At 34.5% G+C, this 26,021-nt stretch overlaps 1 protein-coding gene across 1 annotated transcript in view; it reads right to left on the bottom strand.

Moving 5' to 3' along the window:
* Epha6 (EPH receptor A6) overlaps positions 1 to 26,021 on the bottom strand; it is a 916,320-nt gene that overhangs the window by 340,455 nt on the left and 549,844 nt on the right. Inside the window, 1 exon segment of the mRNA XM_021238833.2 lies at positions 13,689 to 13,813. Coding sequence (XP_021094492.1) covers positions 13,689 to 13,813 — 125 coding nt within the window.

Below are 26,021 nucleotides of genomic sequence, written 5' to 3'. Positions count from 1 at the left end.
AAAGTGAAGACATACAGAATTCAGGGAAGTGATGAGGAAACAATTTAAGAAATGTAGGAACACAGAAGCAACCAATTATGATTGAAATTTAATTAAAATGTAGAATTTAGAGCTGACTGAAATATAGGTAGTTAGCAGAAGTGTGATTAATGCATAAGCTTATCTAGTTGTACACAAAAACTGCAATTCTGGTAACTACATGCCACCAACAGAATCCCAGGCCCTCCAAGTAACAGTGGATAGGATATTGTTATACTGTTCTTAGAAACCAGAACAAAACTTTTGATACTCATTATATTTATGACTTCTACTTTAGTCTACAAATTTAGAAATTGATGTAGTTCAGTCCTTGCTACTTCAAATATGACATTTGAGAAAACAACAGAAGCAGAATGGTCACTTTCTGACCTTCTGTGCTTCTCCCTGGAAGCAAGTCATGAAACCCTCTTTGAAGAGGTGACCTCTCTGTACACAGAAGAAAGAAAAATTCTTATTTCTGTGAAGACATAAAGGTACATGGATGAGTCTGAACAAACAGGCCTCCCTAAGTTTATTACCACATTTGTCCAATCATACTGCTCCATGACTATTCATTCTTCATCAAACCTAATCATAAAAATGCACAGATCTCCATTTCTTTCCATCTTTATGTCTGAAGGTCACCATATCATTAAAACAAATTAAATCAATTTTCTCATGTTCATCTGTCTTTTGTTGGAGGATCCTTAGTTTTAATGGCTTTGTTTGGATTTAACAAATCTTTGCCATACTAAAATCCAGCTTCTGTAATTTTAAGCAAATCAATTCTTCAAACAAAACAAAGATTGTACAGTGGTACCTTGGTTCATGAACTTAATTTGTCCTTTGATTCTAGGAAGGATGGCCAGGTTCACATGCATGTGGGGAAGATGGCTACAGTCTTGTTCATCACCCCATGCAGAGTTCATGAACAGAAATAAAATTTTGTTGAACACTTCTGTTTGTGAACTGAATTGTTTGAGAAAATAAGTATTCATGAATGAAGGTATTACTGTATAATTTTCTGAAACAGAAGACACTTTAAAACTAGAAAAATTACAGGCATTGGTAACATGTGTGTGCAGATTCTGTTGATACAATGGGTAAACATCTTTTAATTTCTTCCTATTTTGACATGCCTCTGCACCCAGATATTATACTGTTGTTGATGTAGTGTTGGCACAAGTCTCAGCATGCTACCATGAGCATCTTTTCTCTAGGCACTAAGGGGGTCCCTGGGCTCTCAAAATAGACAGGCTTCCATTGAGGGTGTGATGTTTGCTGCACAACATGGAAACCAGATATGCAACCTCTATAGTGTTTATATCAGTAAATTCCCTGACTGTCCATTTTCTTTCAGGAAATGTTGTTTTAATTAGTACCAAATGTTCATATCCAATTTCTCTGCAGTGCACATTGCAACAAACAAGAATTATGGGAAAAACACCACAAAACTTCACATATAGCTCAAGAGTTTGCTGATTCTATTAGAAACATTGAATTATATGTGAAACTGATTTTATCCTTTACTGCATTTGGGTTTGGATTAAACTTCTCAGTTTAGGTATGTAAATCATGTAGCATCTCTAGAGGTCCTATCTAGTTATGAAGATACAGTCATATTAGTTCACATTATGATTAATTTTCCCTTTATCTACCCTTGATAAAGTGAAGCAATGGCAAGGCAGAATCTCTAGAGAACGTACAACTCCATGTGGTTCATGGAGCAGCAGTGCTGGGATCCACTGAATAACTTGATAGAAATCTGAAATTTGATCCTACCTTTACCCCCCCTCACTTACTCAATTAAGTGGCTCATAATCTCTCATAATCTGCATCCAAAAGATACCCATATGATTCAGATAATCCATCAGAATTTCCCTGATCCCTGCATACAAACCACATTTAGGTTTAAATTTAAGTTTATGCTTGCTTTACAAAAAGTATGAATCAGATAGTTTTAGGCAGTGATGGCAAACCTATGGCACATGTGCCATAGCAGGCTGTTTGTAACACTGAAAGCTCCAAAAGGCTCTCCATCACTATTATAGGGGAAAGAGAAGGCATGGAACAATGGAAATGTGTTTCTCTGCCTAAATAATCGGTGGAGGTAAGAGTAGCATTCCTGTAAGAGAAAAGTCTCTTCTTTTCATGGGAAAGTGAAGAAATAGCTACCAAAGAAAATGAGAAACATGTATTTACTATAAGGAGGAAGGATTTTTTTCCTGACTCTTACTATAATAATTATTTTATTTTATACAAACAAAGCTGCATACTTACTGATCTTTAGAAAAATGAGTGACATTTATTGAAATGTTATCAGTGGAAAACTATCTTGAGAAAGTAGAATAAGAAAGGAATAAAAGAAGACAGGGACATTGGTGCAAAGTTATGTTAAGCAGTATATGACTTTTAAAAGGACACCAAGACTTCACTCTCTCCAAAGAAGCTACTTCAAATCATCCCTGATTGGTGATAAAAAATATTTCTCATAATGAAAACCTTTCCACAACTCTCCACACCTTTGAGTAATATACTGGTGTTAGTGTCATTAAATTATATATTTTTAATTAAAGCTCATAGCTATTTCCATAATATGTGAGTAGGTGAAACAATAGCAAGTCACATTAACTCAGTATTTTATGTAGATAATTATTGACCATCTGGATATTATAAATGTTTCCTTTCTCATGATGAGTTTTCCTTTAAAAAATAATCTAAAAAACTGCTGATTGTGGTAAAAATTAACAGGAATATTTTAAGGAAACACTTTCCCAGTCATGGTGTCTTTAAATACAGAATTTAAGAATAATGAACTGTTGTGGGGGATTCATATTTGCAAAATGACCTACTGGGTGGTAATTAGTGGACCTGTACAACACCCTGGTGAGATGGGTATGCTTTCTTGCTGCTGTTTTACAGATGCAAAAGGGCATCAGAGAGTAATGAAGTGTTTGGTCTTGGAGAAACTACAAAATCAGCATCAGCAGCATCAGCATCAGCAGCCAACTTTTCTGAGAAAGCTATTATGATGCAAGGTGTCCTGGCCAGGTTTAACAAGTGATTACTGCTTGTGTCATTTTGGTGACATTGGATACTCCCCTTTGGTCTTAGTTTCATCATCCTAGAATAGGAGGAGTAATGGTATTTACTTCAAATGGTACAAATGGTTAAGAGTTATAATTTAATCCACACAAAAACACTTAAGAGTATAGACCCTCGCATTTAATTGGTAAACGATTGTTGTCAAGCTCAGCTGGTACCAGCACCTGGAAGGAAGCTCCCTGCCTCCATCCCAGGCTCCCAGGGCAGAGAAGCTGAGCCGGTCCTGGAACCCAGAAGGAAGCTCCCTTGTTGCCATCCCAAGCTCCTAGGGCAGAGAAGGTGAGGCACGTGGGCAACAGAAGCACCCCTCCCCCCCGCCGTGGAAATGAGAAGACACATAAATAAGCTTCAAAAACAGACTTCCAGATCACCTACAGCAATCCCAAAGGGAAACGAGATGGAACAATCTGATACTCAACCACTTGGACTCTCCGAACTGGCAACAAAAGAGGATCTGGGAAAAATGAAATCAGGAATAACTACTCAGATAACAGCAAAGATTTTGCTCATGGGGCAAGACATGATTAATAAATCTAGAGAGGACACAGATAAAAAAATAGAGGATCTGAGGAACATGATGGAATCCCAACATAGGAAACAAATGGAATCCATAAAACAGATACAAACAGATTTCCAAGAGATTAAAAATTCCATCGAAAGTCTGCACAGCAGAATGAACCAATGTGAGGATAGAATTTCACATATAGAAGATAAGATTGCAATTAGTGAGGAGGAAAAGAACAATTGCTTTAAAATTGTAAGGGAAGATGAGAAATCAATCCAGCAGCTGCTAGACAATGCAAAGAAGAATAACAGAAGACTGATTGGAGTCAATGAAGAAAGAGGAGAGAGTGCAGATGACATAAAAAAAACTGTTCACAGAAGTGATGGCAGAAAACTTCCCAAGGAGGGGAAAAGAACTTGACATACAGATAAGTGAGGCATATAGGACTCCAGCTAGCCTTAATCAAAAAAAAATCTACACATAGGCATATAATAGTTAGGATTCCAGAAATCTAACAGAAGAACAAAATTCTATAAGCAATGAGAGAAAAGAAACAAATCACATACAAAGGAAAGCCCATCAGAATCACAGCAGACTTCTCAATGCAAACCCTTAAGGCAAGAAGAGCTTGGAGTGATGTATTTCAAGCCCTAAAGGAAAACAGCCTCCAACCCAGATTGATGTACCCTGCAAAACTATCTTTCAAAATTGATGGAGAAATAAGATATTTTCATGATAAAGAGCACCTCAGGAACTTCATGAATACCAAACCAGCACTCCAAAAAATTTTAGACAATACCCTAGGAAAAGACAATGAGGATCACAACTCCAGGAAACCCAGAAGAATGAATCCATTGGGCGTGACAAATTAAACACAAATGGGGAGAATCCAACAAAAAGAAAAAGTCATGACAAGGCTTTTAAAACTTTTAACTTCATCTCCCTAATGAGTGTATAATTCAATCTTGTTATTGCACTGATTAGTATTTTTCTGATTCTAGAGTTGCACACCATTCCTTGTGCTATACTGGCTATTTATCATCTTCTTATGTCTACATTTTAATTGGGTTGACTATTAATGAGCTCTAAGAATTCTTTATATATTCTGGTCATAGGTTATATGCATTGGAAATATGGTCTGTTTAAGGACTACTTTTCATTTTAATGATGTCATTTAAAGTTCTAAATTTTGATGGAATCTCATTTATCAATTTTTTTCTTTTATACATCATGGTTTTTGTATCCTAGGTAGTTCTTGCCTACCCTGAATTCATAAATATTTTCCCTTATAATTTCTTCTTAAAGTTTCATACTTTTAGGCTTTCTTATTTAGGTTCATAGATCCCTTCAAGTTATTTTCATGTATGGAAAAAAAGAGTTGAGGTTAATTTTTTATATACAGATACCAGGTGTTCTAGTGCCGTTTGCTGAAAACACTATCTCTTCCTCAGCTCTTGAATTGAGTTTATATTCTATAAAATGCTAATGTTAAATAATCTTTCAAAACTCAGCGGACCATATATGTGTGGCTCTATTTCTAGATTCTCTGTTTTATTCCAATGATCTATATGTCTTTCCTTACACCAACACTGCCTTGATTACTGTAGCTTTAGAAGAAGTCTTAAAATTAGGTACTAAATGTCTTCCAACACTGTTTTTGTTTTTGTTTTTGTTTTAACTTTTCTAGGTCCTTTGTACTCCTACATAACTTTTAAATTTCAATATCCAATTCTTCATTTATAGCAAGTATACACAGACCTGAATTTTTATATATACCTTGTGTTTTCTAATCCTGATAAATTTAAGTATAAGTTCTAGGGGCTCCTAGAGATTTCTTAGTATTTTCTCTGTAGATCATCATTTCATCTACATATAAAGATTTTGCTTCTGCCGTGCCAGTCCTATCCTAGTTGTGTCATTTTATCGCCAGACTATTTTGGTGGGGACTAGGTTTCAAAGTTTAATGGACAGATAAAGAGTAAGCATATCTGCCCTTGTTCCCCACCTTAAGGAGAAAGCATTATATCTTCTCCATTCATATAAGGCGTTCTCGCTGGAAGTATGGAGTACATGTCTTTAATCTGTTGAGAAGTTTCTGTTCTACTTCTAGTCTCCTGACAGCTTTTACCATGAACAGCTGTAAATTTAGTCCATCCAATACTTTTTCTCCAACTACTGACAGGATCATATGGCTTTTTCCTTTCCTCTGTTAAAATGATGACTTTTGGGGGTGGATCTTCCAATGCTGAACCAACACTGCCATCCCTATAACAAAACCACTTTCTACATCCTGCCAGGTCTGACTTCTAATAGTTTGTTTTGTTAAAAAAATTTCTATCTATGTTCATACTTTTTTCTTCTATTATCTTTATCCAGTTTTAGGATTAGCACAAGGTTGAGTTCCTAAAATGAGGGGAGAAGTGTTCCTTTTTCTCTGCTTTAATTGTTTGATATAATTTATCAGTTAAAATATATATGAGCCTGCTTTTATCATATAGGTAGGTTTTCAAGCTAGGAATATACTTTCTTTAATAGGTGCTATTCAAATTTTATATTTCCTCCAGAGTTAGTTTCATTAATTTGTCTTCCAAGGTACTTTTTAGAAGTTTTCAAATTTATTTCAAAAAAGATTTTTGTAATATGCTTTCTATATCCTTTTAAATTCTGTAAAATCTGTGGTAATGTCTCCTAGATCTTAATATTGTAATTTAAAATTGTATAACTGATATTGTGTAACAGGTAGAAAAGGTCTAAAAGAGCAGGGTAATTGTGAGGGTAGGGGAAGGGAAAAAAGGGAAATGAAAAAATATGAGAAGAGGAAAAAAATGGAAACGAGGTCTTTGCAAATAGCGAAGGGTGGAGGGGGTGAAGGGAGGGCAAGGGAAGGGGAAAAAAAATAAGAACCAAGAGACTCATGTAAAGGTACAGGATCCCAATGATGAATGTAACTGTATTTTATACCTAAAATGTACCAATAAAGTTAATGGGGAAAAAACACACAAAAACCAAAAAAACCAATTGTTGTCTATTAATTATTAGCTGTTTGCCTTTCCGAGGTCTGGGGATATGACCTTAGACAAAAGAAATCCCTTACTTTTATGTGTTTATACGTATTAGAAACAGAATGTTCTTCCAGCTTGTGGGCATTTGTGCATTAGATTATCTTACAAACAGATAAAAGTAGAAAGTCATACAGGCTTTCTTTCTTTCATTTTATTTATTTATTTTTTAATCTTTAGATGTAATTTTACAGTGGCTGGTGGCTTCTCCATTTCTAACAAATAAGTACTAAACAGGGGACATTTTATTAATTCAGCTAAAATGTGGTTGAAAGAGATTCACAAATTAGTAGAGAAGTCTGATATACACATAAATCAAGGCTAATTTTCTTTTCTTTTGCTACTTAATTGAACCTGGGACCTCATACATGCTAGGTAAGAATTCTACCATTAAACTACATCCCAAGCCCTTTTCATTTTTTTGTTCTTAGATAGGATCTCACTAAATTGCCCAGTTGGACCTCAAACATATGATTCTCTTGCTTCAACCACTCAAGTTTTTGTGATTACAGAGATGGGCCACCTCACCCAGCTCAATCAAGATTAATCTTGATTAAATAGGTGGTATAGTCTAAATGCTTGTATTCCTCTAAAATTCATATACTGAAATAATAACCTCCAAACATGGTATTAGCATGTGAAATTTTTCAGGGGTCATATAACCTTGGGGGGTGGATTCCTTATGAATAAGATTAGTACCATTATAAAGGAGAGCCCAGGGAGATCTCTTGCTCTCCTGCTATATGGGGATGCAATGAGAGACAGCTCTCTATGGGCCAGGAGGCAAGGTTTTACCAGACACCAAGTGCCAGTGCTCAACTGTGCGACCTAAATGTCAGTTGTTTAAAAGTTACGGTTTATGATATTTTATTATAGCAGTCCAAATACACTAAAAAATATTAAAAGAACAAAGAAGCAAAAGAAGGAAGAATCCTTTTGGTAGAAAGATGAGGAAAACAAGAGGGAAGAGGAAGGAAGAGAGGGTAAAATAGGAAAATGGAGGAAAAATTAATAATGTGAACAAAAAAAGATAAAGAAAGGAAGGAAGACTAGAAGTTACAGAAGGATGTTACAGTTTGACTGTTAATCCTCTCCCAATCTCATGTTGAAATTTAACTCCTGTTGTGACAGTATTAAGAAAGTATTGATAGGTGGACCCGTGATAGATTATTAGGCTTTGAGGGTTACACCTTCATGGTTGGGATTAGTGCTGCTAGAAAAACACAAGTTCAGCTATTTGCACTTTCCTTGCTCTTACAGTCTTTTGCCATGTGAAAGACAGCATTTCACTTCTGAAATAATGCAGCATACAAGGAGGTGCCATCTTGGAAGTGGAGACTCATCCCTTACTAGACAATAACTTGCCACCACCAAAAGTCTGGACTTCCTACTTTCCAGAGGTATAAGAAACAAATAGTAAGGTGTAACATGGGTTCTAAGAGTGAGGTTGTTGCTGTAACAAATCCTTGAATACTCGGAAATGGCTATGGACTTGAGTAATGGGGAGAGGCTGGAAGGCTTCATAGAAACATACAAGAAAAAATCCTAGATTGCTATAAACAGAGTACTGAGGGTAACTCTGGCGACTGTACCATCTAAGAATGATAAACTTCCAGTGTAAGAAATATCTGAGCAGTAAAGCTTTAGGGTGCTTAAGGGCTTCTTTTAACTGATTATAGTAAAATTTAAGTTAAACATTATTTAAAAATAGAATTTACTTAAGGGAAAAAGAACTGATGGATTTGAAGGATTCTTAACCTTGATTTGTGTTAGAGAATGAAAAAGAAAATTTATTTTCTGGAGAAAACACCCAGGGTTTTCCCAAGCTAGTGTTGCCTTTTTGTAAAAAGGTTGGTGCAGTCAGAATGAAACTAGAGGCTTTTCATCAGGACAAAGAAGATTACCCCAGAGGTACCTAGGATATGACTAGTGATGTGGCTTCTATCACAGGCCCATAGTGCCAGAGCCTGGAGAAAAGATGTCAAGAAGAAGTCTAGGTTACCCTCCAGACCTGGGAGCTCACTGCCCAGGCCCTTAAATCATTGCTCCCCAAATTCTAGTGTCTTGATCTTGGAGTTACTATATTCTGGAACTATGAGAAATAAATTTCTCTTGTTTATATATTGCCCAATCTTGGGTATATTGTTATAGTAGCATAAAACATATTAAGAAAAGAGTGTCCTTGATATTGAATGGGATATTTGATCTTTTGTGACTGCATGTGGTTTTTTCAATATCTTAAAGTTGAAGATTGAGAAGTTGGGAACAGATTATGTCTTAGTTTTCTCATTCTAATAAGAGGCTCTGATTTTGGAGAAAAGCATTGCTAGTAAGAAAATAAGAAAATAGAAAAATGCCATTTATATTTGACATCTCTTATTATGCTAATTTTACTTTCTATATTCAAGCTGTATTCTTTAAGGGACAATAAAATTAACTAAACAATGGAGAGCATAATTAAGTAAATAGAGAAAATCTAACTGATTAAAACCAACAAAACAATGTCTCTTGTTCTGTACACCATTCTTAACACACATAGGTACACAGAGATCCTACACATGTGCACACACACACAGAAGAAATGATAGAAGAGTCTCAATTTTTATTTATAGTTGTGATGTGAGGAGTACCATTCCTTATGGTGAAGTATTTTTAAAGGTGTATATATGTGTTTAATTTCAGTGACTTAAATGAAAAATTATAGCTATCTAAGGGATGAGATAATATACCTATATAACAGCACAGACATCAATATACCTACAATTATACCATGGATATACCTAAAATTATAAAAGATTATCTCTCTAGACCCTTCTTTTTAGATGACTTACTACCTGATCCAAACTCAAATCTTGTAACTCTGAGGCAGTTCTTTTTTTAAAAAATAATTATACCACATCCTTTGAGAAAAGGTCAATATAACAATAGTATGCTGCTGGTCCTCAGATATTTGTAGGCACTTTACATTCTAAGGCAATTAACATTTTTCCTAATTTATACATAGAAGAATGCACTTAAATAATAAGAAATTAATAAAATAACGTGAATTTTTCAGGAAATTATAAAATATTGATCATTTATAGATCAATTTTAGGTATCAATACAGAGTAACTGATTAAAGCAAATGTAAAACATAATCAATGTTATGTCACCAATATGGAAGACTTAAGAAAATATGAAAATTATCACAAGCCAAGAATTAATTTTCCAATAGTTCTCTGAGCAGTTAGCTACCTTATTTTATAATTGGTATTCCAGCAGATCACTTGGGATCATCTTTGTCTTTCCTGTTCTCATCCTCCAGCTTCTGTGTTTTAATTTTAAAAGCTTGTATCTACAACCTTCCTCATAGACACAAATTTGGGCAACTGGAGCCACTACAAAGAATGAGAAGTGCCTATGATTTTTTTCTGCGTGCCACCCATGTACTTCCACTAAGTTCTGTATATAGTGACTGAATTGAACCAGAGTACAGAAACCCATGTTCTATGTCTCCACAGGATGATCTCTGAGATGTAATTTAGACTCCAGAACTTCCCTTAGTCACATTGAGTTTCATTGTCATCTTCCTTCACAGTCCTGCTGTCCCTATTCTCTTACCAATTCTCCTGTTAATCTTCTTAATTAATCACTTGCAAACAAAACCTTGTCTCAGGGTCAGCTTTTGGGTAAATAATTACTAAAGGCAAATACAAAAGCTATGTAGGATCCATTCATCCATCAATCCACCCATTCATTCATATTTGCTACTTCCCTCTGTCTGAATGCCTCTGCTACCACTAATCCCAGATAAGCAACATTTGAAACAGGCTGGTCTGCATTTTATTATATTTTATGTCTTTATTATATATTATTAATATATCATTATATATTATATATTATATATGAATACACATTTATGAGGATATATTTCTATTTCAAAAATGTTATTGTGTGTATGTATGTATGTATACATATATGCATACATATATATAAATATAAACTTTGCATCCTGCTTTCCTTACTGTACAATATTTGGATTCCTAATAATGAAAAAAAATTATACTTTTAACTGAGTTCTATTGTAAGCTGCCTTATTTGCTCAGAAGAAGAAATCATATTATGGATAAAGATACATAAAATGTGTACTTAGAATCTGAAGTCATAGTAAGGAAGATTTTACATGTTCCCGATTGTTTTATGCTCTCTCTGAAAAGTTTTGATACTGCAGTATCTTTGATTAATTGCCTACACATTGTATATTTATATCTGAAAAGAACATTTTTTTTTTTTTGTACCAGGGATCAAACTCAGGACCTTGCGCTTGTGTGGCAGGAGGCGGAACCACTGAGCTAAATCCCTGGCCCTGAAAAGAACATTATTTTGTATTTAGTTGTGCACAATTCCATGTTGTTTTCTGATTCTATATTGCATCATATGCTAAATATTTTCCTGATGTTTAAGTGATTTTTAAAAACACTGATTTAGTGCTTTGCATTTTGGTGTCTATTTATAATTAATGTTTACAACCCAACAAAACACTTGATAGCTTTATTTTTGTTTTGCAAATGTGACGTCTGAGATGAGATTTATTGAGTTTTTCCTGGCCAAGAACATAATGAGAGTCAGAGTCAGAGTCAGAACGTGAATTAGGAATCTTTGGCTTGCAATTAGATGCTTAATCTGTTATCATTGCACCACTGCCATTTTCTTATAAAATAAATCTCTTCACAATACTATTTCATCACTAAAATACAACTTACATAACAAATCCAAATGCTACATATTGATGAGTGAAGATGGATATAATGTTTATTACTATACTGGAGAAATGTATTGATTTTCTACATTTTAGTTACATGAAGATGGTTCTCTTTTTATTGAATCTCTATGGTCTATCCTTACTGGGAAATATTGTAGGTTATTTTGATTCTCAAAAATATGAAATATAAGTAACTATAAAATGAGTCATTGATTTTTCTGTGCATGAGATATAACACAGCATGTTTTTACGAAAAGGAAATAATTTGATTCAGAAAAATTATTTGTCTCTGTGTAAGGCATTTGTTTTTAGGTAATCATACATTTTGAGTACATGAAGATCCATTTAAGTTAGTGGGCAGAAAATACATGTTTTCTGTGGAAGCATGCTACATACAAGCTGTAAAATTTGAAAGGCTAGCCCTACTAAATTTTGAGCCCACGTTGGCCTGGCTAATGTGCAAAATGTGGAATCTAATTTAAGCTCAGTAAATTCTGCTTTTCTTAAACTATGGATTTATCTGTGACTGTTAATGATAATATCAGCTTTTACTGACTACATGATGCTGAAATTACTACAGTGTCAAAATGAATATAGTCATAATAATGAGTTTCCTCTTCCTTTATCCATCCTACATTTACTCCCAAAGCAGTACAATAAAGATTAAGTTCCATTTATCCTCTTCCTCTATATTTCTTTATAGAAATCTTAAATTTATTTATGATATTCCTGTTAGGGCTTGGAAAATAGTATCCCAAATACTCTTCTTTGGACTTCAAACTAAGGGCACTGGAAGAGCAGCAATGCAGGAAGGACTTTCCCCCCAAAATCTCTAATCTACCTAAAGACCAGATTTGCCAAAAGAAAAATAACTGCCATTCACTTTTTAACTGAAATTTCATAAACTATGAAAGATTAAATTCATATCACAGGGCAAGAGACTGAAAGTCAAACAGCACGTGTAGGATCCAGAAGCACTTTGTCTCAGACCATTGTCTATTCTTCCAATCTACTCATTTCCTCTAAATACCATTTACTAAGTCTGAAATTTCTACAAGCCCCACTTCCCTCTCTTCTAGGAAGAGCGTATTTACATATCAACCATCTGGCCCTCCCGTGAGTTTCATCTGGCCCTCCCTTGAGCCTTGTGTGGCTCCTGTGCATACACACATGTTAATAAATGAGCATATGTTTTCTCCTGTGAAAGTTTCTATTGTTAATTTATATCACCAGACTCAAATTTGAAAATATCAGAGGGAAAAATTGAACTTCTTTATTTCCATTGATTCAAGTAACTTACAGAAATAAAAGACATTCTTTTTTATTGCAATAAACTGAACAAAAATAGTCTGCCAAAAATATACATACATTAGGAAAAAGTTGTATAATACGAAATTTATTGAGATATCATGTGATTAATACAATTTAACTTTGGCCTCTACAATTAAAAGAGGTGCACAAAGTGGTGGCCATTAGCTTCCAGATATTTATTAGTATGGCAAACTGCTGAAGTGTATATACATATTTTTAGCCAACTGTATATGTGATCTTTACGTTAATTTTCTTAATGTTTCCTTGGTCAATAGTCTAGAAGTAATACTTCTACAATATTACGCACATCTGTTAGACAATGCTAGACATACCACAATCGACTATGTGGCCTGCTGTAATATCTATATTAAGAATGTTATAACTGTGAAGAGTATGGAAAGAAAAGTGTAAAGAAAGAAGATGAATACACTAGAATTAAGGAAGTATGTAACTTTGGAAAATATAATAATTGAGAATAATTTTAAATGACAAAACAGAAAATATAATTATTGATTTATCATGTAAACTTGTCTTGCTAGCTTCTTGTAAAATAAAATGAATAAACTGAATATAAAGAAAATTTTGACTTGATTAGTTATTTTCTGTTATCCCTTAATACATTCTTTCTAATTTAGTGAAATATAATTTTAAACTCATTGGCAAAGAGTATGTGTCACACATTTGCTTTTAAGTTGTGGTAATCCAAGTTTATAATTTCTTATCAACTGAATTTTATAAATAATGTTATAGCAACTAAACTGTAAGGTGAAGGAGTAAGGCATGATAGAGATGAACACTTGGGATTTTCCACTTTAATAAAAATAAAATATAAGACTCAAACAGGAAGTATTAAGATAAGTCAAATAAAAGTAGATTTAAGATAAAATAATATAGTATAAAACATGCTTAGTATTTACATATATATATATATGTTTTAAATAAGACCTACTTTCTCATAGTACTTGATCTCGTAGTCCAGAATTACTCCACTGGAAAAAGCAGGTGCTTGCCATGATAGGGCAATGCTATTTTGGGATGCCCAGTCCTTCCTTACCATGCCTATTAGAGAAGGTCCTGAAAGGAAAGAAAATAAGAATTATTTGTCATGAATCATTTTCCATAATCCTTTCTTCCATATTTCTATTTCAAGAAAAACATAATTTTGTTGAAAAGGACAATTGTTGCCATACTAAAACAGCTTTAAGACCTACTCTATTCAATCCAAACAAGGCATTAAAATACACTTAGATACACTGTTAAGGGACATAGGAAAAACTAAAATATTCCAAGAATACAAGCCAAAATTCACCATCTTTGGTTTTATATTACAGGAAGATATTTTTCTTTAAAGTGGTTTTGATCTTTATGATATGAAGTTCAACACACTTGGTTCCTGTATTTATTAAATCTACACCTACCATGGGGGGAATATATGACATTACAGAATATATATTCAGATATATATATAGTAATTATAAGATCATATATAAGCTTTTCTTTCTCATAAAGGTATCTTATTGATTTACAAAAGTTTATACTATATAAATTATTTACTGTAAATTATTAATCATTACTAAGATGATTTCTTTTATATCATATGTATATTTGAAAATTAAATATTTAATTTAAATAGTTTATTTTCAGAATCATGTCCATCTTACTTTCTTTTATTGCATTTTTTTAAGAAATCCAAACCAAACCTAAAATAACCTTGTGTTAACCTTCCAATGTTTCATTTTCTTTGTACCTTTCACAAAATACTTTTCATTTTATGTATGCATCTCAAATCTATAATGTTAAATGAAATAGACACAGAAGCTTAAGTGTTCTTTTTTAAATGGTAGTGTTTAATACAGAAATTAAAAATCATTCATTAAACAAGAAATCTAAATTAAGCTATATCATTGACAAAAAGTTCCAAAAGTTTGTTTTGTTACTGGAGATCAAACTCAAGACCTTGTGTTTGTGAGGTGGAGATACCACTGAGCTAAATCCCCAGACCAAAAATTCCAAAATTTTAATAACACTCTTTTGGGTAAGGTTTGGGAGAAAGCACTTTAATGCTTTGTTGGTCACGACACAAAATGGCACAACTTTTATGGAAGTAAAGTTAACAATTTAACAAAAATTATGTATTAATTTATTCACCAGCTATTCAAACTCTAAGAGATTCACTGCACAAAGTGGCATATTTACAAGACTATTCATTGAGACTTATCTCTAAATATCAGAATAATCTAAACGTCCATTCATAAGGGGCTAGATAAATAAAATGCTACATCCAATGGTGGTATTATGAAATTGTGGAAAGAAATTATGTCTACCTATAAATACTACAATGGAGTTATTTCACTATATGTTTTTAACTGAAAAAACTAAGGGGAAGAAATGTATGAAAAATAATCCAAGAACAAATCTGAGAATAAAAAATACTGATTGTAATTGACATTCTTGGTGGGAGAAGCAATAGGATGAACACAATATGCTTAGAAAATGGACATTTAGGTACATCGTATACTTCAGATTAGCTTTGGAATCCTGTAAGTATTGAAATGATTAGAAAATGAAGTTAACATTTAAAATAATTCTGTAAAATTTAAAAGAAATACAAAGAAACCTGTTTGAATTGGAGACACAGCTCCAAGAGAAATTAATTATAGTGACTTTAAAACACAGTAGTTTAACTTCCATCCTAAAGGAATATACAGTAAAAATTAAAAATGAAAACCTGAAAAAATTATTAAACTGTTTTAGTTGTGATGTTGTAATAGTACTGATACTCTAATTCTAGAGTTGTTGTATTGAGGTATGAAGTGGGGCTTTTTTTCCTGTGGAAAAAGGAGATGTCAGATCAACAACAGTAAAAAAAAATAAATGAAAGTATCATTTTTGAACTCATTTTATCTTTTTAATTCATTATCAGAAATGTATTAAATATGCAATCATAGGTAAAACAGGATTTTAAAAACTGACTCATTGTTATATTTTTTCTTTTTCCCTGCATTTCTTTCATTCTTTCTTCCCTCCCTCCTTTCTCTCTTTTCTTTCTTTCTTTCTTTCTTTCTTTCTTTCTTTCTTTCTTTCTTTCTTTCTTTTCTCTCTTCCTTTCATTTCCTTTCCTTTTTCTTTTCTTTTCCTCCTTCTCTCCTTTCCTCCATCTCTCCTTCCCTCCTTTCCACCCTCCCTTTCTTTCTTCTTTTATTCCTTTCTTCCTTTCATTCATTCACTCACAAAACTGGAGATTGAACCAAGGGCCTTTGCACTGAGCTATATCCCTAGGCCATTTTTAATGTTTTCTATTTTAACACAGATTTTTGCTCAGGCTGATTTGACCTTGCAATCCTCTTGCCTCAGCCTCACAGTCCTGGGAGAATGGGAATTTAAAAGACTTAGAAAAAAAATCAAGAACTAAAACTTAGGCCAGGAGCAATCATGTACACCTGTCATCCCAGCACTCTGGGAAGCTGAAGCAGAAAGAAATTTGACTGCAAATTTGAGCCCAGGCTGGCAATTTGGTAGCTTAGCTAGTCCCTGTCTCATTATAAAATAGTGTTTAAAAGGTTTGGGTATATAGCTTAGTGTGATGGCCCTGAGTCCAATTCTTAGTAAAATAAAGTTTATTTTTTGTTTCTAAATATTATTTTAAAGTATTTTTTAAAATTTATGAGATTGACAAGTTTGATTCTCCTAAGGAAGTAAGGACTTCATAAACTATATTTAAAACTCGCATTAGTCAGTGAAAAATTTCTGGTTGGACTAAGTTATATTTTTTAAAAATAACACATATAGATATAATTAAGAAATGGAAGTGTATCTTATGAGCTCAAGCAGTAATTGATGACATGGTAAATAAGAAAAATTATTCAGAAGTAATTCACTATTTAAATTGAGACACATTCACTATTAATAAACTACCGCTAATAAATGTATCCCTGTTGGGAACCTCATTAACATTCTTACATTATAGTATAATAACGTATTAAATGGTGTTTTATGGATAAATTATAACAAAGTAGATAATACAAATTAGAAGTTAATTTAAACATATCAATTCATTAGAGTTTTTGAATATCCTTTCCATATGTATAATCTTATGGTTAATTTTTACTTTAATGTGAAATGGCATAAAGAAATTTATTTAGTACCAGTGTACTAAATTTGCTTCATAATTGTTTAACACTCAAGGCTAGCAATAAAATCCTTTCAAAACTTATAAAACATACAATTATGGCAAAAATATGATTGAATGACTACCGAATAAAATATGGGCATTATTTTTTTCTTTCTAATGCTCGACTGAATAATTAATTGTATATCACCTACATTTTAAATAAGTCTGTTATGGTTTGGTTGTAAAATGTCCCCCATGATTGGATCCTAGGGGAATGATAACCTCATCAGTGAATGAATCAGTTGATTAGTTCATATTTGAATGTGCTTTTAGGAGGTGGGTCCTGGTTGGTGGAGGTAGGTCATTGGGCACTGGGAGTGCCACTTCAGGGGGGCATCTCTTCTTTGCTTCACTTCTCTCCTCTCCTCTCCTCTCCTCTCCTCTCCTCTCCTCTCCTCTCTCTCCCTCCCTCCCCCTCTCCCTCTCCCCCTCCCTCTCCCTCTCCGCTGGTCTCTCTCCCTATTCTGTCTTGCTGCTATGTGTTGAGAAGTTTTCCTCCACCAATGTGTTTCCATAATGCCATTTCTGCTTTAGAGGCAATCAGTCAGGTACTGAACCCTCTGAAATCATGAGCCAAATAAACTTTCCCTTCTTAACCAGTAGATGTCAGGTATTTTGTCCCAATGACAGAAAAGTGACTAATACCAAGTTCCATTTTATACAGTAGTAAACAAAAATTAGAATTTTTTTCCTAACTGCATAGTTATCTTGCTTAAATATGGCCTTTAGGGCACAAGGACTATACTAAATAAGGCTCAAAATGTATTATTGACAATGTGAAATAGGAAGAAAAGGTCTAAAGGGAAAAGGGAATTTGGAGGGGTAGGGGAAAGTAAAGAAGGCAAAGGAAAAAATATGAGAAACAGAAAAAATGGAAACAAAGTCTCTGTAAATAGGGAGGGGTGGAGGAGGTGAAGGGAAGGCAGGGGAATGGAGAAAAAATAAGACAAGATACACCATGCAAAGGTACAAGTTCCCAATGATGAATGTAACTGTATTGTATACATAAAATGTACCAATAAATTTAATGAAAAAAATTTCTAAATTCTCTTCATTTTTATACATTCCATTTATTTGTAAATATCAATATTTTACATAGTTCTTAAATACACATAATTTTCGGTAATTATATTTATTTAAAAATATTTAAATCTGTTTATTTAAAAATAGTTCTTCTATGCTACAAACCCACTGTGATAAAAATAGCATGGGGGGCCGGGGATTTGGTTCAGTGGTTCCACTGCCTGCCTTGCAAGTGCAAGGACCCGAGTTCAAACCCCGGTACCAAAAATAAAAAAAATAAAAATGGCATGGTACTGGCAAAAAATAACCCTGAGGACCAATGGAACAGACTAGAAGAGGCAGAAACAACACCAAACACACTCAGGCACCTCATGTTTTACAAAGGGCCCAAACATGTTCACTGGAGGAAGGATAGACTCTTTAATAAGTGGTGCTGGAAAAACTGGGTTACTACATGTTAAAGATTAAACCTAGACTCATGCCTCTCACAATGCAATAAACTAAACTAAAAATGGATAAAAGATCTAAATACTAAAACAGAAATACTAAATCTTCTGGAAGAGAGAATAGGTAGAGTTCTTGAAGACCTAGGGGTAGGCAAGACTTCATGAACAAAACCCTAATTCAATGGAAACAGTGCAAAGAATCAACAACTGAGAACTCATCTTATTAAAGTTTTTGGACCACAAAAGAAATCACCAAAAGAGTAAAGAAACAACCCAGAGAGTGGGGAAATTTCAGCTAGTAGCCCCTCAGATAAAAGACCAATATCTAGGGCCAGGGATTTAGCTAAGTGGTTCTGCCACCTGCTTCACAAGCACAAGGACCTGAGTTCGATCCCCAGTACAAAAAAAAAAAAAAAAAAGGAAAAAAGAAAAGGACCAATATCTAGAATTTTAAAAAAATTAGACTCCCAAAATTTAAAGGCCTAATCCAAAAATGGGCATCTGTAAGCCCCACCCCTGCGCTGAGGAGGTGAGCCACTTGGGCCACTGTTGCACCGCCCCCAAATGCCAAGGAGTAGAGGCCCCCCAGCGCCAAGGAGGTAAGCTGTGTGGGCACCAGAAGAACCCCCCCCCGGGGGCTATGTGGAGCCAGTATCTGATTCCACACCACATTGTTCTGAGGTCCAGAAGATAGAGCAGAAGTGAACAATAGAAAGAGGGCCTGTCTGAGGCTCCTTGTTAAAAATTGAAGCCCACTGGAAAAGTGAAGAAAATCTCTGCAATAAAGGAACACCAGACCACTATAGTTGGTAAGTTGGAGAGATCACCACCTCCCATCAGAACCTGGACTATCTTCAGGGGAAGGGCAGCTGGAACCTGCATTGAATCTTGCAGAGTTCAACCCAGCAGGAGGTCAGGGAGCTCAATTTGGGCCTTGCAGCCAGAAATCAGCTTGAATCTCAGGGGACTGCTGCTAGCTTGCTGAGACTAATTGACTCAGATCTGCACACTGCTGTCCATGTTGTCTATTGTGACAGCAGAGACATACTCTAAGGAGGCCCTTTTTCCTTTTCTGGTACTGGGGATTGAACTCAGGACCTTGTGCTTGCAAGACAGGCAGCAGAACCACTGAGGTAAATCACTGGCGAGGCCCCTTGTTTTTATTTTTCACTTTCAAAGTTATTTTTTTCTCTTATTTTTTGCATTTTCAAATTTTTTTCTACTTTCTTCCTTTTTTCTTTTCTCTCTCTCTTGCTCTTTCTCCCACCTTGTTCTTCATCTCTCTATCTTTTTGTTCATGTTACTGTTCTAATTCAGATTTCTTTTTTCTTTCTGTTTTCTTCTCTTGATTGTCATTAGTTTTAAAGGAAAGTGAATACAGTTTCTAGCTTCCCTATTGCTGTTAGGTTGTTATGTTCTTGTCTTTCTTTTGTTTTGTATTTTCCTCTTGTCTTCAACAGTTTCCTAGAGTTTTCGTGATCTTCCTGGGTCCTCCGGCCTCACTTCTAGCATTTTCCTATAATTGTACCTATCTATCCCTCCCTCCCCACTCCTTCTAAGCCCCCATCCCAAAGAGTAAAGTTGCTATATCAAAGAGTTTATTTACTATAAACATATTTTGGGCTGGTCCTCAATTTTGATTCAATTTACATGGTTAAAGGTGATAGATTAATAACTACCACAAATTGTCATTTCCTAAGCTGTTCTTGATGCTATTGTTGCTGCTGATTGTATCTCTTGGGCCATTGATTGGTTGTGACTGATCTAATCAGTTGTCCTTCCTGGTGTACTGAAAACTAGATTGCCTAAAATTCATTAGAGACTCAAAATCTAAAGACCATCTATATCGGGAAGATACCTCTGAGAAGCAATCATTCTGTAAGGGTTCTAAATACAAACAACAAAGATACTTACAATAAGTAATATTGAAGTATCAACCCAGGAATTAAACTAAAAACAGTACCAAAAACAAAAATAGAAATGAGAAGACAGCTAAGCAAGGTGTAAACCCAGACTTCCAGCTTACCAAAGGCAAATTTTGGGGGAAACATGGAAAAATCTGATAATCAACCACCCGGACAACCTGAACTGATAGTACAGGAAGTAATGAAACAGATGAATGAGGCTCTAGAAAAATTCAAAACAGAAATAATTAAGACATGATTAAAGACTCTAGAACAGAAACAGATAAAAAAAAAAAAAGATGAGCTCAAGACCATGATGGAAGCCATGAATACCCAGCATGGGAAAGAAATGGAAACCATGAAACAGATTCAAGCAGATATCCAGGAGATTAAAAACTCTACTGAAAGCAATAGTAGCAGAATGAGCCAATGTGAAGACTGAATTTCAGATACAGAAGATAGGATTGCAGTCATTGACCATGAAAAGAGAAATCTTTTAAAAATAGTAAGGGACCATGAGAAATCAATCCAGCATCTCCTAGATGACTCAATGAAGAATAACATTAGACCAATAGGAATCCACGAAAAAGCAGGAGAAAGTACAAATGACATAAAAAAATTGTTCACAGAATTAATGACAGAAAACTTCCCAAACAGAGAAAAAGAATTTGACATACTGATAGGTGAGGAATATAGGATTCCAACTAGCCATGATCAAAAAAAAAAATCTACACCTAGACATATAATAATCAAGATCCTGGAAACCCAACAGAAGAACAAAATACTACAAGCACTTAGAGAAAAGGAACAAATCACATACAAAGGGAAGCACATCAGAATTACAGCAAACTTTTTAGCACAAACCCTCAAGTCAAGGAGAGCCTGGAGTAAGGTATTTCACACCCTAAAAGAAAACAACCTCCAACCTAGACTGATGTATTCTGCAAAACTATCTTTCAAAATTGATGGGGAAATAAGATACTTCCACAGCAAAGAACACCTGAGAAACTTCATGAATACCAAACCAGCACTCCAAATAATTCTGAACAATATCCTAGAAAAAGACAATGAAGGTCACAACACCATGAGGCCCAACAGAACAAATCTACCAGGCAAGGCAAGAAATTAAAGGGAGAGGGGAAAAAGTAAAAAAATAAAAGAGCCAGCAGCAGGAAAATAACATGACAAGGATAAGTCAATACATATCAGTTATAACCATCAATGTTAATGGCCTCCATTCACCAATCAAAAGAAAGACTGGAAGAATGGATTAAAAAGCAAAATCCAACAATATGCTGTATATTAGAAACACATTTAGTTCAAAAAGAAATCCATAGACTGAAAGTGAAAGGATGGAAAACAGTTCTCCATGTGACAGGAGCTGAGATACAAGCAGGAGTAGCTATTTTATTTGCAGTCAGAATAGATTTCAAACCAAAACTAATTAAGAGAGACAAAGAAGATCACTACATTCTTGTAAATGGGACAAACCAAGAGGAAGAGATGACAATAATAAATAAATGTACACCAAATACTAATGCCCTCAAATATACAAAACAAATATTAGTGGACATGAAAAACCAAATAAGCATTAATGCAATTATAGTGGGGCCCTCATACCCCACTGCCACATGTTGACACATCATTTAGACAAAAAAAGCAATAATGAAATACTAGAACTGAACCAAGCTTTTGAACAAATGTACTTAATAGATATCTACAGAGGGTTCTACCCCACAAAAACAGAATATAAAATCTTTTCAGGTATACATGGGTCATTCTCCAAAATAGACCACATGCTAGCTCATAGAACATGGTTAAGTAAATGGAAAGCAATTGAAGTTATCCCGTGTATACTATCAGATCATACTGCAATTAAACTGGAGATCAATAGCATAAGAAACCACAAGAACTTCACAAACACCTGGAAATTGAATGACACTCTCCTAAACATCCAATGGGTCACAGAGGAAATTAAGAAACTAGACAGTTTCTACAATTAAATGGTAACGCCAGTACAACATACAGGAATCTATGGGACACAATGAAAGCAGTTCTATGAGGGAAATTCATAGCAGTGAATGCCCACACTAGGAAAACAGAGCAAGTTCATCTGAACAACTGAATGTTGAACATTAAGCTTCTAGAAAAAGAAGAGCAAGGCAAACCCAAAGCTCATATAAGGGAGGAAATTATAAAGATCAGGGTAGAAATCAGTCCAATGGAGACTAAGACAACAACATAAAAAATCAATGAATCGAAGAGTTGGTTTTTTGAAGGAATAAATAATACTGTGAAAAAAGCCAACTTTGTTAAAAATAGGAAAGAAAAGGCTCAAATCCATGAAATTAGGAATGAAAAAGGTGAAGTCACAACAGATCCAGCAGAAATCCAGAGGATCATCAATATTTACTTCAAAAATCTGTATTCTAATAAAATCAAAAACACAGAAGAAATGGACAGATCCCTAGATACACATGAACTACCAAAACTGAACAAAGAAAATATGAAAATTCTAAACACACAAATTACAATCAGTGAAATTTAAAATGTAATTAAGAACTCACCAACAAAGAAAAGCCCAGGTCCTGATGGCTTCACTGCTGAATTCCACAAGACATTTAGAGAACTATTGCCACTACTCTTTAAACTCTTCAATGAAATTGAAAAGGAAGCAATACCTCCAAATTCATTCCAGGAAGCAAATGTTACTTTGATTCCAAAAGCAGTGCAAGACCCAACCAAAAAAGAGAAGTACAGGCCAATCTCCTGAATCAACAAAGATGTAAAAATCCTCAATAAGATACTGGCAAACAGAATACAGAGGGTCATCAAGAAGATCATACACTCTGATCAAGTTAGATTTATCCCAGGGATGCAAAGATGGTTCAACATATGTAAATCAATAAATGTAATACCCTATATTAACAGACTGAAGGACAAAAACCATATGATCATCTAAATAGATGCAGAGAAAGCATTCAACAATATCCTACACCCATTCATGATAAAAACCAGACAGAAAGTTGGAATAGATGGTCTTTATCTCAACCTGATAAAGACTGTTTATGAAAAACCAACAGCCAACATCATAATAAATGGTCGAAAACTGAAAACCTTAAGGAATAAGACAAGGATGTCCTCTATCACTACTCCTGTTCAATATAGTTCTTGAAACATTAGCTACAGCAATTAGACAAGAGAAAGGAGAAAAGGGAATAAAGATAGGAAAGGAAGAAATTAAATTGTCATTATTTGCTGATGGTATGATACTTTACATAGAAGACCCAAAAGATTCCCACAAAGACTTATAGACTTAATTGACAGATTCAGTAGAGTAGCTGGTTACAAGGCCAACACTCAAAAATCAATAGCCTTCTCATACACAAATAATGGAGTCACTGAGAGAGAAATTAGAGAAATCCTTTCAGAGTAGCATCCAAAAAAAAGGAGAAATATCTAGGAATCAATCTAACAAAGGAAGCAAAAGACCTCTATATTGAAAACTATAGCACTTTAAAAAAAGAGATTGAAGAGGATATAAGAAAATGGAAAGATATCCCCTGTTCCTGGGTAGGAAAAACCAATACAATGAAAATGGTCATTACAAAACTGCTATACAGATTCAATGCAATATCGATTGAAATCCCAACAGTATATTTCACAGAAGTAGAGAAAACAATACAAAAGTTAATTTGGAACCAGAAAAGACCTAGAACATCAAAAGCAATTCTAGGCAACAGAGACATGACAGGGGGTATCACAATCCCCAATTTAAAACTATACTACAAACCACTGTGATAAAAATAGCATGGTACTGGCAAAGAAACAGACCTGAGGACCTGTGAAATAGATTAGAAGAAGAAGGAACAATTCCAGACATACTCAGCTACATCATCTTTGACAAAGGAGCCAACCATCCTCACTGGGAGGAAAAATAGCCTCTTTAAATAAACAGCATTGGAAAAACTGGATTTCAACCTGCCCAAGATTAAAACTAGAAACCTATCTTTTACCATGCTCTAAACTAAAATGGAAGTGGATTAAAGATCTAAATATTAAAACAGAAACACTAAACTTGCTGGAAGATAAGTTAGGTAGAACTGTCGAAAACCTTGGTATAGGAAAATACTTTATAAACAAATCCTCAGTAGCATGGGAACTAGCACAAAGAATCAACAACTGGGATCTCATCTTATTGAAAAGCTTCTGTACTGCAAGATAAACCACCAACAGAGCTAAGGGACAGCCTACAATGTGGGAAAAAGTTTTACCAGCTGTTCCTCAGACAAAGGTCTACTATCTAATCTATATAAAGATCTCCAAAAAATGAGACCCCACAAATATAAAGACCCAATCCAAAAATCGGCATCTAAAATGAAAAGACATTTCTCAGACAAAGAAGTAAAAGCAGCAAATAAACATGAAAAAATATTTAAAACCACTGGTCATTAGAGAGATGCAGATGAAAACAACACTTAGATTCTACCTCACCCCAGATAGATTGGCTGCTATCAAGAAATCAACCAATAACAAGTGCTGGTGGGGTTGTGGGGAGAATGGAACCCTTCTCCATTGTTGGTGGGAGTGCAGACTGGTGCAACCACTGTGGAAATCAATTTGGAGATAGGACAACTAGGATTAGAGGTCCCATTTGACCCAGCTATATCTCTGCTGGGCATCTTCCCAAAAGAATTAAAAGAATCATACCACAGCAATATATGCACATCCATGTTTATTGCAGCACAGTTTGTAAAAGCTAAAACTTGGAAACAGCCCAATTGTCCATCAACTGGAGACTGGATAAAGAAGATTTTTAAAAATAAAATGGAATACTATTCAGCCATAAAGAACGAGAAACTAGAGACATTTATAGCTAAATGGATGCACATTAAGGCCATACTCTTAAGTGAAAGAAATAGAACAAATGTGTAAGTACTGAATAATTTCTCTGGTGTGAAAATCTGAAAGTGTGACTAAGGATCAAAATGTATAATTGATAATTGAAATAGGAAGAAAAGGTCTAAAGGAGTAGGGGAAGTGGTAGCTGTAGGGGAAAAGAGAGAAGGGAAAAGAAAAAAATGAGAAAAGGAAAAAGTGGAAACAAAGTTGTTGTAAGTAGGGAAGCATGGAGGGGGTGAAGTGAGGGCACGGGAATGGGGAAAAAATAAGAACCAAGATACATCATGTAAAAGTACACGATCCCAATGATGAATGTAACCATATTGCATACCTAAAATGTACCAATAAGCTTAATCCAAAATGTAAAAAAATTGGTATCTGAAATGAATAGACATTTCTCAGATGAAGAAGTAGAAATAGCAATCAAATACATGAAAAAATGTTCAATATCAGTGGTCATGAGAGAGATACAAATTTAAACAATCCTGAGATTCCAACTCACTCCAGAAAGAATGGCTAATATCAAGAAATCAATCAACAACAAATACTGGTGAGGTGGTGGGGGAAAATGAACCTTTCTCCACTGCTGGTGGGAGTTCAGACTGGTGCAACCACTGTGGAAATCAGTGTAGAGATTCCTCAAAAAAATTAGAATTAGAGGTCTCATTTGACCCAGCTGTTCCCTTGCTGGGGATCTTCCCAAAAGAATTAAAAACATCATACCATAATGATAGATGTCCACCCATGTTTACAGCAGCACAGTTTGTAATAGCTAAATCTGGGAAACAACCCAAATGCCCATTAATTGATGAATGGACAATAAAGATGTGATTTTT

This window comes from Heterocephalus glaber, unplaced genomic scaffold (genome assembly GCF_053883595.1).
Source record: "Heterocephalus glaber isolate CG9 unplaced genomic scaffold, H.glaber_assembly_v1.0 deba00000122, whole genome shotgun sequence".
NCBI classification, from domain to species: Eukaryota; Metazoa; Chordata; class Mammalia; order Rodentia; family Bathyergidae; genus Heterocephalus; species Heterocephalus glaber.
The sequence above is the reverse complement of the archived record's forward strand: the minus strand, read 5'-3'. Positions and strand labels throughout refer to the sequence as shown.